Here is a 16,049-nt window from a genome sequence, read left to right on the forward strand (position 1 = left end):
TTTGACAATTAAACATCAGACTGTCAAGATAGTATACCCAAAATGATTATTTGTAATTACTTGTGGATTTATCTTAAGCGGCTTCCATCCCCAACTTGATTGTAAGCTACCTTAAGATAGGCACTATGTCATATTGATCCATTTCCTAGCACTTTACACAATAAACTATTCATGTTTGTGTCTAACACACAACACTCTCAACATAGAGTATTAGGCTATGGATGCCTGATTCAAAGATGGATTATAGCATAAACTGCTATGCAAATGCCACTTTATTATTGAGCCTCAGAGTTCAACAAGATTGTCAGATCACAACCTTTCTCCACAAACAGGCAGATCCCAGACTCAACCATCGTTCCTACCTTCTTTTGTCCAAGAAGTGTAACTCTAGAATCAGTCTTTCTGATCTCAACCTCTTCCCTTATCTCTCAGAATAATATATATGTACTAAATGGAGGCTTATCTTTTCCTCTTATTCATTGCAACCATTCTGGCTTCACTGGTCTCTGTCATCAACCACCTTTGCTTCCGTATTCTTTATCGCATAGCCCGGTAGTTCTTAACATTTTACCGTCAAAAATTCTTTTAAATTATCATTTCATCTCTTCAGTCAGATCTTATGTTTCAGGTGTTTTTCAAAGTAAATTTCACTGCAGTTTTTCCCAACTCAAAATATATATAAGTAGTAAGTAGTAGTAATAATTATGAGGAGAAAGAGGATGGTATGACTTGTACACTTTGAGAACCATCATCAACACTTTTGTCATTTTAATATTATTATGCTCAAACATTTACATCAGACTTTTTTATTTTGTAAAATTATTAAATCACAAGTTGATTTAATCATAGAGCACTGATTTTATTTTTATTGGTTTTTATTTTTCATAAAGCATGTACTGCTTAGTGAATGTAAACAGAATTCTATTTGTGGAGAGTACCTAAGTAATGTTCCATGAATGTAAGTCATAAATTCTTAGACTTCTCCCAATTGCAAAAAATGTCATGAAGAACCTAGGGGTAAGACGGGAATAAATACACAGACTTACTAGAGAATGGACTTGAGGATATGGGGAGGGGGAAGGGTAAGCTGGGACAAAGTGAGAGAGTGGCATGGACATATATACACTACCAAATGTAAAATAGATAGCGAGTGGGCAGCAGCCACATAGCACAGGGAGATCAGCTCGGTGCTTTGTGACCACCTATAGGGGTGGGATAGGGAGGTTGGGAGGGAGGGAGACGCAAGAGGGAAGAGATATGGGAACAGATGTATATGTATAACTGATTCACTTTGTTATAAAGCAGAAACACACTATTGTAAAGCAATTATACTCCAATAAAGATGTAAAAAAAAAAAGCAGCTAAGAACTCAAAAAAAAAAATCCCTTTTAGAAAACAATCACAAATTGACTTAATGCAGATTGGTCACCCTGAGCCTGTTCTCCTTCTTGCCAGTACAGCTGCAGCAGAGAAATGGATCACAAAGCATTGAATTCTACCAGCAGCAGTCAAAACGAAACCAGTTGCTGCTTGGTGCATGGGCCAGAATCCCGAGTTGGCTGGGATTTTCCAATTATTTTTATTGTATTACTTTTATCTATTAATTATGTTTATAACTTATCTTTTATTAGTGTGAAATTAAATAAAAATCAATTTATGAGTCATTTGCTATTAATCTTCCCGTATAGTTATTTCTGATGTTAAAAAATACCTATGTGATTAACTTCTCAAACCCTCTATGTGAAGAAAGTTGTAAGTAGACTATATATGGGTTCATAATGCTGTTTAGTAAATACTTCTGATTTTATTTTTTTATCAATTTAAGAATGTTAGTTAAACATTTTGTATACTCTAATATCAAGGCAGAATATGACTCTTCTCTACCTAAAACCATATACCTGGCTGCTAGGATTCTTTGCAGGAGAACAAACACATGCAGGTAGGCACATACACACAAGCACACTATCTGACTCCAGGTTTGGTTAAATTTCATCAAATATCCCAATAAAACTTTCAGAGGAAACAAGAATGCATACATTGATCCCACTGGGCCTTGTAAAATGTCACCTCAACAGTTTCATTGGAAAAATCATAATTAAACCTTAAGCTTCATTTGTAGACTAGCCAAAAATAATACACAGATCCTTTTAGAGATTTGTGCATTTTTCAATGTAAAATAAAGCTCTGCTAGTTACTGTGTAAATTCTAAACTTCCTAGATTTTAGGTTGACTTCTGTTTTCAGAACAAAATTTTCATATGCTTAAAAAAAAAACCTTTCTAACTCCCGATTCTATCAAATCTATCATTTTCAATTACTGAGGTCCTTAGAGCCTAGTCCTCCCCTAATAATGGCTAGAGCTTGCAGTTGATTACTGAGTGCCCACAGTATGCAAGTACTATGCTAAATAATTTACTTAATTTTATCTCCTTCACTTTAATTCTAAAATATGCAGAAAAGGAAGTTTAATGGTTGAATATTCAGATAAGTGGCAGAGACTGTGGTCTTAGAATCTGCTCATTTGGCATTTTGGATAATAAAGATTCTGTTTGTGTAGCTTTCATAGCCATATTTAGTATCACAATTAAATAGGGATGTTTCTGAAATCCTTGTTCTTGAGAAGACACCATGCAATAGGTAAGGATATTTAAGGAGTTGGAAAAATGCTTTTATGTCTCTTTCTATAACTGAATGACACTTGAGGCCTATAAACATGACCTGATAGTATGTGATCTCTGATGAGCACTTTAGTCACTCTGAGTCTCTTTATTTCTTATCTATAAATGTAGCAGGTGGAACTAGATGATTTGTAAGAATCTGTTCAAGTTCTAAAATTCATGCATATTAAATCAAGATTTATTAATTAAACCAAGATTTACTAATTAAATGATATATATTTAATAAAATAATGGATTTATTATAGCTCTTACGTGATTTGACATATTGTAGAAACATAGCATTGACAAAAACCTTCATGAGCAATTTTAATCTGCAGACAATCTAGTCATTGACTTGGAGGAGGTAAGGCTTGGCTGTGGAATAAAAGTGGTGGTATTTGCACATAAGACATTTACTTCTGAATCAAGTTGGTCATTCCTAGAAAGAGTTGTGTAACTTGGAGTTATTGATTTTTTTTTTTTAAAGAAGATGTTGGGGGTAGGAGTTTATTAGTTTATTTATTTTTGCTGTGTTGGGTCTTCATTTCTGTGCGAGGGCGTTCTCTAGTTGTGGCAAGCAGGGGCCACTCTTCATCGCAGTGCGCGGGCCTCCCACTATCATGGCCTCTCGTTGCAGAGCACAGGCTCAGTAGTTGTGGCTCACGGGCCTAGTTGCTCCACGGCATCTGGGGTCCTCCCAGACCAGAGCTCGGACCCGTATCCCCTGCATTAGCAGGCAGATTCTAAACCACTGTGCCACCAGGGAAGCCCTGATGTTTTGTCTCAAATATTATCTGTACTCAGTGGTTCTCAACTGGGAGTAATTTTGCCCCTTGGGGGCACTGAAAACAATTGGAGACATTTTGAGTGTCAGGACTGGGGTAGGGTTGCCAGATTTCACCAATATAAATACACAATTCCAAGTTAAATTTGAATTTTTGATCAAAGATCAATTTTTTTTTTTTTTTTTTTTTGCTGTACGCAGACCTCTCACTGTTGTGGCCTCTCCGGTTGCGGAGCACAGGCTCCGGACGCACAGGCTCAGCGGCCATGGCTTATGGCCCCAGGGATCTTCCCAGACCGGGGCACGAACCCGTGTCCCCTGCATAGGCAGGTGGTCTCTCAACCACTGCGCCACCAGGGAAGCCCCAAAGGTCAATATTTTTAATATAAGTATGTCCCAAGCAATATTTGGGGTATACTTAACTAAAATGCTGTTCATTGTCTATCTGGATTTTAAATTGAACTGGAAGTCCTGTGTAGTATCTGACAACACTGAAGTGGAGATGGGAGTTGCTGCAGGGCATCTAGGGAGTAGAAGCCAGGGATGCTGCTAAATCTCTTACAATGCCCAGGACAGCCATCACCCATTTATCTTGAATATGCTCATATTTCACTGCATATAAATGTAATAAGAATTATCCAGTCCAAAATGTCAGTAGTGCTGAGGGTGGGAATTATGAACTATGTGTAATCAGTTCCTTCACTTCGTATAACATTTAATCTCTTGGGTTTTAAATTTTATAATCATGACACTGCTTTGGCACTTTTCTATCTGAATATGTCTGCATATTCAGATAGACTATGGACCTGTCTCCATCTGCCATCAATTATATGAAAGATGTGTGCTTTGAAAAGTTAATACAAAGCAATATTGAGTGATGCTTTCTCTTTTTTTAAGTTGAAGGTCATTCAAATTTTTATAACAGAAGAAAGCCCCTTAGGATTGTCACTGAAATCATAACTCATGACCACAGCATGGAAATCAAAGATCCAGAACAGATTCAGAATTAGGTGCTTAGCATTGGGAATATGAACATGAATAAGGCAAATTTCTTAATATTAAATTACCTAAAGTCTAGAATCCAGAGAAACAAAGCAGACATGAAGATAAATGAAAAGCTCAGTAATTTATAAGAGTTACTGCTATAAAAATATATTAAAGTCACTTGCCAAAAAATATGTATGGTGAATTGCCAAAAAAGGCTGAGAACAATGGCATAAATGCAAGCCCTCACACTCTTAGAAGACGTAGACTTGTCTTCCAGTATATAAAAGAAAACTATGGAAGCTCTGCTCTTCCATGTCCAAGGGATTTATCAAGCTGTTAGCAGAATTGGTGCTGAATTTTCTAAGACCTCACTGCAAAAGCTATATGGTGCTGTCTGACGTCAGAAGGGATCTCAGTCCCTTTTGACCTGTTGACAGATGTAAATTAGAAATGTCACAATTCTTCTGGCCACTGCCAAGTGATGTAGATCCCTGACTTCTGAAAGAGTTTCTTTCCCTCCTCATTTCTCTCAGGGACACTGTAACACCATGTAACCCCATGCCGTTTGCTGACATAGAGCTGAATAGAAGGTGAATGAGAAATGGATTGGAGGTTTGCATCCTCTTCATGTCCTTGACTATTGCTTATGTGTGTATTAAAATGTAAATATGAATGCCCGTATTCATCCCCAATTACTGAATAAATGAGAACAATAGTTGACATCAAATATTTATGTTCTAGTAGGGGAAGTAAAGGATCCATACTGTGGCAGAATGTGGTAAGCATTGTAAAAAGGAAACACGACCATTTCATGGGATCCCAGAGGAGAGGTGCACTTTTAAACTAATATAATCAGGGAAAATATAATGGAATGCTGTATGTCAGAAGCTCTTCACTAGGGGTTCCTCGTCCCATTGGAGGTGGAAATGGTGATCCTTGTGAAAGCCTTCGCTATCAGGCACAATCCAAGCAGGTACATGTGCCTTGTTCTGTTGCATCCCCTTGTCCTGGGGATATAGCTAGAGGCACAAAGTCAATTCTGGGCTTCTGTAATGAGTTTCTGAGCCTAGAATTGTGTAGCAAGATTGGAGACGTTGGGCCTCCCTGGTGGTGCAGTGGTTGAGAGTCCACCTGCCGATGCAGGGGACATGGGTTCGTGCCCCGGTCCGGGAAGATCCCACATGCCGCGGAGCGGCTAGGCACGTGAGCCATGGCCGCTGAGCCTGTGCGTCCAGACCCTGTGCTCCGCAACAGGAGAGGCCGCAACAGTGAGAGGCCCACGTAACGCAAAAAAAAAAAAAAAAAAAAAAAGAATATTAGCAAACCAAATCTAAGGATACATTAATGTATTAACAATACATTAATATGATCAAGTGGAATTTTTCAAGGATGGTTTAACATTTGCACATCAATCAACGTGATAGGCCACATTGTCAAAATGAAAGATAAAAATCATATGATGTTCTCAATAGATGCAAAAAAAGCATTTGACAAAATTCAACTTCCATTTATGGTTAAAAAATAACCTCTCAGCAAAGTGGTATAAAGGAAATGCATCTCAACATAATAAAGGCCATGTATGACAAAGCTACAGCTAATATTGTACTCAATGGTAAAAGGCTGAAAACTTTTCCTCTAAGATCAGGAACAAGACAGGGATGTCCATTATTGCCACTTTTATTCAACATAGTATTGGAAGTCTAAGCCACAGCAATTAGGAAAGAAAAAGCAGTAAAAGACATAAATTGGAAAGAAAGAAGTAAAACCCGTCACTATTTGCAGATGACATAACACTATATATAGAAAACCCTAAATACGCCACCAAAAAAACTGTTAGAACTAATAAATGAATTCAGTAAAGTTGCAGGACACAAAATTAATATACAAAAATCTGTTGCATTTCTATACACTAGAAATGAACTATCAGAAAGATAACTCAAGAAAACAGTCTCATTTACAATCACATCAAAAAGAAGAAAATATCAATACCTAGGAGTAAATTTAACCAAAGAGGTGAAAGACCTATACATTAAAAAATATAAGACATTGATGAAAGAAAGTGAAGAAGACACAAAAAATGGAAAGATATCCTGTACTCCTGGATTGGAAGAAATAATATTGTTAAAATGCCTGTATCTACTTTAAATTGGCTAAAATTCCTATAACTGCTATCATCTTAAAATTATAGAGAAGGGAGGAAGCAAAGAGAAGGACTTTGTTATAATATTTGGCAGTTTATCCTAGGAATGCAATGCAATGCCAAGGTAAGATTATTACCTACTGTGGGGAAACATCTATGTATAAGGTGTGGGTGACTTTAAGAGACCCAAATATTTTATTTTTATGTATATTCTGAGGTATTTGTTTTCAAATTATTTACATCCAGATTCATAGCAAGTTATTAAATTGGTGCTAGTTTAAGAACAATCTTGTGCTATTATGTCTCTCTCTTTCGCTCTCATTCTAAAATGTCACCTAAAAATACATAGATTTTATAAAGTATCTCAAGTCTTCATACTCTTTTCCTCTGTGTAATTACATCATGTGGTATGATTCTGTAATGTTACCAATTATAATATTTGCTTATGTAGGTAGCTACTGCTAAGTACTGACACAGTCATGTACACTGAATTTTGATTTTTCTCACTTTAAGAATTAGTTGTATAAAATTATGCCCAAGTGTATCGGGAAAAAGTCAAATCTAAAAAAGTCAAAATCTAAAAAGTCAAAACTAAAATTTACTCTGACATAATAGTAACTATTCTATTACATGTAAGTTTTAGCTACACACAGTTAATCTTTCAATATCTCCCACCAAGTAAGAACCTAAATGCCTTTAACAGAAGTAAATAGGGTATCCTTTATAAATTATTTGTTCAAAACATACAATTGGCAACACAAATGTAATAAAAATAAATATATCTTCAGTTTCACTAATGTGAGATTTATCCGACTTATTTCATTCCTGAAAGCATACTAGACAATCCCATGAGTAATCAAGGAGGCAGTGAAGAGGGAGGCTGGATGGTAAAAGAGTACATTCACCAATTGATAATCACTGGTCCAGCCCATAGAATGACTTTTGCATGTTGAATACAACTGTTACTATTACTACACTGTTACTAAAAATAGAAATTTCTTTTTTTTTTTGTTCTTTGAAATTTGGGTTTGCTTTATAAGAGAAACTGTTATAGTAGCTCTACATTTTTCACATCAATGTTATAAGAAACAGTGGATATTTTCAATGCTAATTTCTATTCTAGATTTAACATAGTAGTTTTCAATCCTTTTTTTCCCTTACATACCTCAGTGTATAATAGCCACATTCATTAGTAATAGTAGCTCACTATGATTGTAGTTCTCAAATCTGGAGAGTGGATCACCTAGAGGATTTAAGAACCCCTGGGGAAGATTATTTACTCTGAAGAAAAAAAAAATCTGGAAAGGCTGAAATGCCCACTCATTAAGAGGCTGGAGTAGCAAGTTGGATAAGTTTCCCATACGGAAGGCAATTTCCCGTTTAAATGTGAAAATTACTAGCATCAATAGGATTATTCTATAAATTACCCTACATCTATCCACAATCTCTATGCCTATATAAATATAATTATTAGCTTCCTATATCTACTATTTGCAGAGCTTTGTTAATAATAACAGAATATCTCTCATTTTGAATAGCTTACAAAACGTTAATACAAGAAGTTGCAAAGCACTAGAATAGACTGTGGCTTAGTATTCATTTTTTTCTTCAGAATATGAAATAAGTATTCATTTTAGTCTAAGCTATGGAGACCTTCCTTTACATTTTGATATTTTACAGACATTGGTAAATTATGTTCTTCATTTAAACAAGTTAATAAGTTTACTCAGGGTAGCCAAAAATATACTCAATCATACTTTATTATTTCTCTTTTGCTAAAAGGTATTCTGTGCCACTAGTGAACAGACCAAGCCCTTACATTACTTTTTGTCAGTAAAACATTATTATCTTTTGGCATCCTCTTGCACTAGGGGAAATAAAAAGTCACATGTGGAGAAGTTCTAAATGCTAGACAGAAGCGATCCTTAGAGGGCAATTTTTATCCTCCACGGAAGTATTGCAGACTTCTTCCATTAGCATAGTCCCAGGGAGCAAAAGGTTAGGGAACTGGGACTGCCAACTATACCTGAACACATAAGTCAACATTTCCTCCAAGCGGTGAGGGAGAGTGAGAGCGCACCCACATGTGCATTAAAGTATCTGAGACGAGAAACAACAATTGTACTATTTTACATTGCAATGTACTGTACAGATGGTGACATTTTGTTTGCGGTTGTAGGCAAGAAAGGAGGGCAGTTTCCAGACTCCCCCCTCAACACCTACCATTTGGCATAGGATATGGGAGGTTGAAGAAAACGGAGGGAGTTTTGCCTCAGTTGAAACAGCTGGGAAACAGATGGAAGCTAATGTGCAGTTTGCCAAAAGCCTCGTCCAAGGCTGTCACCCGTTTTCCACCAAAGAAAAGCTGGTCAGTTGATAGTAGTAGAAGCTTCAGGGTCAGCAAACGATGGACTTTGCAAAATACAGGTGAAGAAAGTCAAAAACTGTTTAAAATCCAAGATTATAGAAAATATAAGTCCAGAAATGCAATCCCAAGGAGCATGTTTTTCACAGGAAAGAAAAAGTGGGAGCATCATGGGTGGAAACCACAACAGAATCACAGACCCAAGGATAAAAGTGTCCACATAATTAATTGACATTGGTGCCACCTCAGCTACATTGACATTCTCTTTTAGGTAATGAAATCAAGAAGCACATACCCACTCTTTGTCACGTTAATTCCAATATAACTATTCCATTTGTGCTTATTGTAAGTGTGCACAATTCACATCATTTTAGTCACTGGGTTTCACTTTGTGAGCTACTTTGGTTTGGAATTCAGGCGCTTGGTAAGTTGCTTTTGGATATAAATGTTGAATTATAGCCAGACTTTTGTTCCAATTCAGTCACTGGATGTATAAACCTTCTCTTGTATATTTCTAGTTTCATTGGGCATGCGTATAGATCCACTGCATGTAACCCTTCTTCCAAGAACTGGCCCAAGTTTTGTATGTTTGTGTGTGTCTGTGGCATTTTTGAAGTACTGCTGAATACTGCGAAAGTTCAAAGAAATCGGTTTCAAAAATAAATACAACTTAATAGGACTTTCCTCAATGTGAATTTGTTCATTCATGCTTATATAAGGGAATGTGTTAACCATGAATCATTCCAATTGAATTGCTTATGAGAAAAAATGCCCTGGCTTTGCTTTCAGTTTCCAGAGTTGCATTACTGAAGGGAAAAGAGCATTGTCCCCACATAAAGAATAATCAGCCACAGATTTCAGACTAAACATGGCTCCAAACTGGCAAAAATATACTTTTGATTCACGTGAGAACATGAGTCCTTGTGAGAGGGACTTATCTGAATATTCTGGGCTGTGACTGAGTTTGCCTCTGCCAGTACAGCTGATGGAAAAGTTAAAAAAAAAAAAAAGAAAAGAAAGAAATCAATCATTGGAAAGTTTTGTTCACATAATACCAGAATAGCAAAATGCACCAAAGATGTGGAGGTCGGCAAATCTGTGGCTTAAAAAAGTGGATAATGCACGTTCCGCTTAGAGCCAGGTAAGTTCACATGGTGTAAACACAGCCTAGCTGAGAACTCACACATCTAATCCGTAACTCATCTGGTCCCAGTGGCTTACAATTAGATACAGTCATCCTGTGTCTAACATATCACAGACCACTTTTTGCACTGGATAAAGCCCTGACTGCCCTGTCAAGGTGGGGAGGCAGTCAACACGGGGCTATGTGTCAAGCCCAGAAATGTGGTCTGTGAATTCTAAAGAATTTATGACAGTGCCAGTGCGCCAGTCAGTGAAACATGCCCTGTGATCCCTCACAGGAAATTAATGGCCAAGTATGCCAAAATTTTGATGCAAACCTATTGCCACTGCTGCTACTAGACCTAGAAAACTTTACATTTGGCCAGCGTAGATTCTGGTAAGAGTCAAATCAAAACTGTTTACATTAGAGCACCTTGTCTAGAGGATTTCCATTATGTAGACCCCTCTTGACTTTAGTTAGACTTCCCACAGCCAGACAGAAAGGAAAAGAACACTAAAAAAACAACAATATTTTGTACATAGCATATTTAAGCATCATTGGATGAAGAAACAAATACTGCTTTAAAAGGTCCTTCATAAAGCTGTGCCATACTATATTTGTCAATTAAAAAAATGTCACACTTCGTAATCTGATTGACCGTCATTTTTCCTATATCATTTCTCTCATTTGGCTTCATAGAAGAGTTCATTGTATCACTACCTGGTAAAGGCATCACTGCTTGTGTGTACAGGCTCAAAATTAATTAGAAAACTGAAATAATTTTTGAGAGAGTACAGACATGCCACTTTATCTTGATTATGTTGATATTTCACTGAGGTAAATTTGACATGAATTGTTAGATCTGGTATGATTATCTATTACTTTGTATATGTAGAATTTTTTTCCATTCTAGGCACACGTTCTGTTCTTCAGTATGTTAAGAATGTCTTCTAACCTACGTCTCAGGGATATTATGAAGATAAGTTAAATAACTCTATGTTAATTATGTCTTGAACTCTTAGAAGAAAAGATGGCATGATATGCTTGCTGTAAATTATGATTTTTTCTACAGGACATTATAAGATTTGGTGTTTGGGTACCTAATTTTAGGTGTTGTGCATCTTATGTTTATCTCATATGTAGGGAAAAGACATTTAAAACTCTGTTCATATTTTGAGTTAAATGAACAAAATTGTATTTATAGATTCCACATTGCACTAAGTATTATTCAAAATAAAAAGAGAGCATTGCTATTGCCTTCAAGGAGACTGCACTTAAATTGAAATTAAAAAACCAATAAATACACACACACACACACACACACACACACACACACACACACACACTTACGTATGCTTACTCTGAGCTTGAACTGACTTTTATGGTCCAGTTGCTAGATATTTGAATTGCTCAGATAGTCACATACTGAGTCACCACTGTTTCTTAGGATCACTCTGTTTAGTCATACTTAGACCTTAAGAATTTATGTTGAAAAACTTATTAGAAGAAATTTTATATCTGAATAGTTTCAGATATAAAATTGTTTTCTAGAGGGGCTTTGTTTTATCTTGTTATTATAACAGCATGTTAAGAGCAGTTAAGTTTTTTGTTCCTATTTCAAAAGAAGAAAACTAGACACTTCCCCAATTAGGCTGTGAGTCACTTGGGGGCACACTGGGAAAAAAAAGAAATTTATCTCACCCTGTTGAGATAAGTCTTACTGTCTTTGGTCTCTGTCTATTTTTACCATGTCTAATGCTACCTGGAAAAGTAGTTACTCAGTAAATGTTTCTGGTATGAATGATATGATTGAACATGTTTAAATGAATGAACTAAATCTAATTCTCTCTTTTATTTTCAGACTCCCAGGAAGGAAATTACAAGTCAGAAGTCAATAGCAAACCCAGGAAGGAAAGGACAGCTTTTACCAAAGAGCAAATCAGAGAACTTGAAGCAGAATTTGCCCATCATAATTATCTGACCAGACTGAGGCGATATGAGATAGCAGTGAATCTGGATCTCACTGAAAGACAGGTAATGTCGGATATTGAGATTATATGATATTTTTAATTGCTTTGGGTCAACAATCTTCTCCCGCCATTTTTGAAATATCTAGATCTGTGGTTCTTAAATATCATTGGGAAGACAGATTTTCTCTTTCATGATGAAGTTTTTGCCCAGCAAAATGACAAAATTAAGAAAGAATAAGACAGTCATGTTTTATAGAAAACTGCATTTATTCAGTTTAAGGAATCATCCTTTGTTCTGTGATTGTACCTTTCTTATATTTTTTTATTTTAAAATATTATTTATTTTATATAATGATGGCATATGGAGAGGAATTTTATTTGCTTATATTTTAAAATCTCCTTATTTTGAATAATAGAAAGTTGGCAATCCCATGTTAGTTTCCTCTCTTGCTCAGGATAGGGTTTATGTCGCACATTAACCCCCAAACCTCAGTGACATAAGAAAAAAGTTCATTGTTTGTTCACTCTCCATACTAACTTTACAAGTCCAGCACTCCAAATAATCACTCAGGGACCCAATCTGACCCTCTGGCATCCTGACATGTGGTGTCCTTGGTAACCACAGGAGGTAAGAAAGAGTTGGAGGTTCATGCATTGACCTTTAAATGTTTTCACCTGGAAATGACCCATGTCACTTCCATTTACACTCTAATGTCCGGAAATAGTCAATAGTACCACTTAAATTCAAGGGAGCTGGGAAATTATGGGAGCAAGGCTACATAGATCATTGGTAAACATTTCTACCCCATTACTTCAAATATTTTTGAAATTGTATTGGTCTCAGAAATTCAAAATTCTGGTACCCACTCATTTAGAGAACACTTTGAAATTATTAGTGACCTGTGGGCACCAGTTAATAAGACCTAAATAATATTTTTAATTAATTACTTTTTAGGTCCTTTCTTGTATTTTAATTGAATGGCAAATGATTTGCCCCAGTAGTGTTCCCAGAGCACTCCTTATATGGATTCTGATTTTCCCTAGGAGAATCTACCCTACTGATGGTTAATAGTTGCTAATCTTTAGGAAAACATTCCTGAAAGGCAAATGCAAACATCTTTATGGACAGTGCAGTTTTGATTGGCACTCTTAGGAGTAGAGTCTCATTTCCTCTTCCACTGTATGCACCTCCTCCAGGGATCCCACTGGAAGCAAAGAAATATCAACATGGTGTGGACAGATGAATACTGTCTTAGGAAAGCAAGTTATTTTATCCAACTTCTTCAATCATCTGCTTTCCTTCTGTTAATTTCTGTATTTCAGTTTTTAGTAGGATAATTCTGGGTAGTGAAAATATACAGAGGAACACTTTTATGTGGTTTTATTTATTGGCAGTTTATATTTTATTAAATATTACAACTAGTACCGAAGTTATGGAGCACAACATTTTCCTTCCCTTGAATTTCACATACAAAGTTCTCTCCATAAGTGTACAACATTTGGCATGCTGGAAAGCAGGATCCAAAATCTACATTGGCAGACATCTGTTTTTTTGCTTTTTTTTTTTTTTTAACTGGAAGCAGAAAAAAAGGAGGGTGGAATTATACATTAATGTTTTTATATAGAGACAGTGAATTCTAGGAAATGAAACTATATTTTAAATGATACATAAAGGAAATAAGAAACTAGGGTTTTCTTTTAATCTACAGAAATATGGGATGTATTACTGTGTTTAGTCTAGAGAAAAGTCAAGATCCGTGCTTTCTTTTCTGGGAATGTCCTATGGTTACCTGTCATTATCTGATCATAGAGCAGAGGTCTCACTTTTGGCTAAGAATAATGTCTTTTTAGGAGAAATTCTGTAAATTTGGTTTGGGAATTTTGAAGGTATTTTGGGTATTTCTTCTTTTTTCCTAACTGACTTGCCATTCTTGGAAAAGAATCAGAAGCCATTATGTGAAAAACTTATGTACATATATATACATACCCACACACACACTGTATACACACACATGCACAATTTTAATCTTTGTTTTTTAAAAAGGGTCCCTTTAAAATTTGTATCACGTAGCCTTTGCTGTGTAACAAGCCACTGAAAAGTCTTAATGGCTTTAAATAATAACCAACATTTAATTTGTTCAAAATTTTGAGGATCAAAGATTTTGACTGGGCTCAATTGGCCTACTTCTGGCCTTACCTAGAGCCCTCATGGAACTGTAGTCAGCCGGTGGGTAACTAAGAATTGGTTGGTGTAGGCAGCCTCACCTGGGACATCTTGTCCCTGTTGCATATGTGGTTTCATCTTCTAATAGGCTCCCTGGGATTCACAAAGCATTCCCAGGAGTATTTAGAGGAAAAACGCCAATGTACAAGGGCTTTCAAAGCCTCTGCTTCCATCATATTTACTAATGTCCCATTGTCTAAAGTGAATCATATGACCAAGTTCGGTGTAATTGTAAGAGGGGACCGCCTATGGGAGTAGACCCACGGAAGGAAGGCAAAATTTTTTGGAGGTCATTAGGGAAACAATCTAACTATAGCTCCATAAAGGGAAAAAATAACAACAACAACAAACACTAAGAGTTAATTAGGTTTTCAAAGAATTGAAAATTTGGTATTGTGTAGAAGAGTTTTTTTATCCTATAAATCTCTATTAACGGTTTTGCAAGTTAATAAGAAAATATGATGGATGCATGTGGAATCTAAATTCCCAATCAAAATTATGTCTTTAGTTTTTGCTAGTCAGAAAAAAATTTAATTGTTATGAGAAAAATCTGAACAAAAATCCTAGATTTGCCAATTGGAATTGGGTATTCTTAGGCAAGTAACAATCTCCCCAAGGCATAAAATGGAAATTAAAACTACCTTCTCTTTCTTCTACTCAGATTTATATGTCACAATGAATGTCAAAGAAATTTTAGCATAAACTATAAAACAAATCTATCACCCAGAGGGGGAAAACTTCTTTGCTATGCAAGGCATAGTGAGTTAATCCTTTTGTAACACAAATATTTGTTGAGCTAGATGATAGAAATAAAATCTTATTAAAATAAGCTGGACAAGTCTGGTAGAACTCATGGAAGAAGCAAAAATTGAACAAGTGTTCACTATTGTGATGAGTGTTGAATATCAAAAGAGAGGAATGACAGGGTCATCTGAGAGAATGTTTCTGGTTATGCCAAATGTTTATGTCTTTTTCCTCTACTTCAGTGCACATTCATTATCTTAAATTAAGAATCCGAAGGCTTTTTTTCTGGGCTGAATTTTACTATGCTAAATTCATCAGAAAAATATTGTATGCTGTCAATCAGTTTTGCTATTCTTAAAGGTCTGAAAGCATATTCCTCCAAGATGCCAGAGTGCTCATCCCAGTGAGATATTTTCAGTTTATTTTCTCATGGTTGGGCTTTAAAAATTATAAACACAGAGTTATAAACTGAACCCTTTGCATTCATCTTCTTTTAATTGAGATACAGCTATTCCATTACTTTGATTTTGCATTAATGTCATACATACTTACCTATGTAATCTGTATCTTGACATATAAAATCTTAAATAACTCCCCTTTTATAGGATTTCCACATGTAAAATATTCTAATTATAAATGTACAGTTTTCCAGTTCCATTCTGCTGCAAGATTTTTTCCATACTTTAAAATAACATGAGATTTATTAAAGTAACTTAAATGTATACACCAAAGAATATTATATCTAACTCCATTTTGTTCAGTGTTTTCCTTAACTTTAATAGAATAATCTCCTAAAATTTTTTTTATTGATTTTTTAAAAGCCTTTCAAGATTCAAATGTAGAAAAAGAACTTGTATGTTCTAACAATGTAAAGGGGAAAAACAACAAATATTGAATCATTTCCATTAATAGCAGAATTGTTTCACAAGAAATAACTTTCTCCTAAATGAAAACTTACTTTATAACCAGAAACAGTTTTTAGATGTAATTTTATTTAGAAAATTTACATAATTGCCTTTAAAATATGTATATGTATAATTGATATGTTATTTGTAG

The 16,049-nt window shown here is 35.5% G+C and overlaps 1 protein-coding gene across 1 annotated transcript in view; it reads left to right on the top strand.

The window, feature by feature from the left end:
* MEOX2 (mesenchyme homeobox 2) overlaps positions 1–16,049 on the top strand; it is a 63,826-nt gene that overhangs the window by 36,068 nt on the left and 11,709 nt on the right. Inside the window, exon 2 of the mRNA XM_060108051.1 lies at positions 11,917–12,089. Coding sequence (XP_059964034.1) covers positions 11,917–12,089 — 173 coding nt within the window. The remainder of the gene's footprint in view (positions 1–11,916; positions 12,090–16,049) is intronic.

This window comes from Mesoplodon densirostris, chromosome 9, assembly GCF_025265405.1.
Source record: "Mesoplodon densirostris isolate mMesDen1 chromosome 9, mMesDen1 primary haplotype, whole genome shotgun sequence".
In the NCBI taxonomy this organism is placed as follows: domain Eukaryota; kingdom Metazoa; phylum Chordata; class Mammalia; order Artiodactyla; family Ziphiidae; genus Mesoplodon; species Mesoplodon densirostris.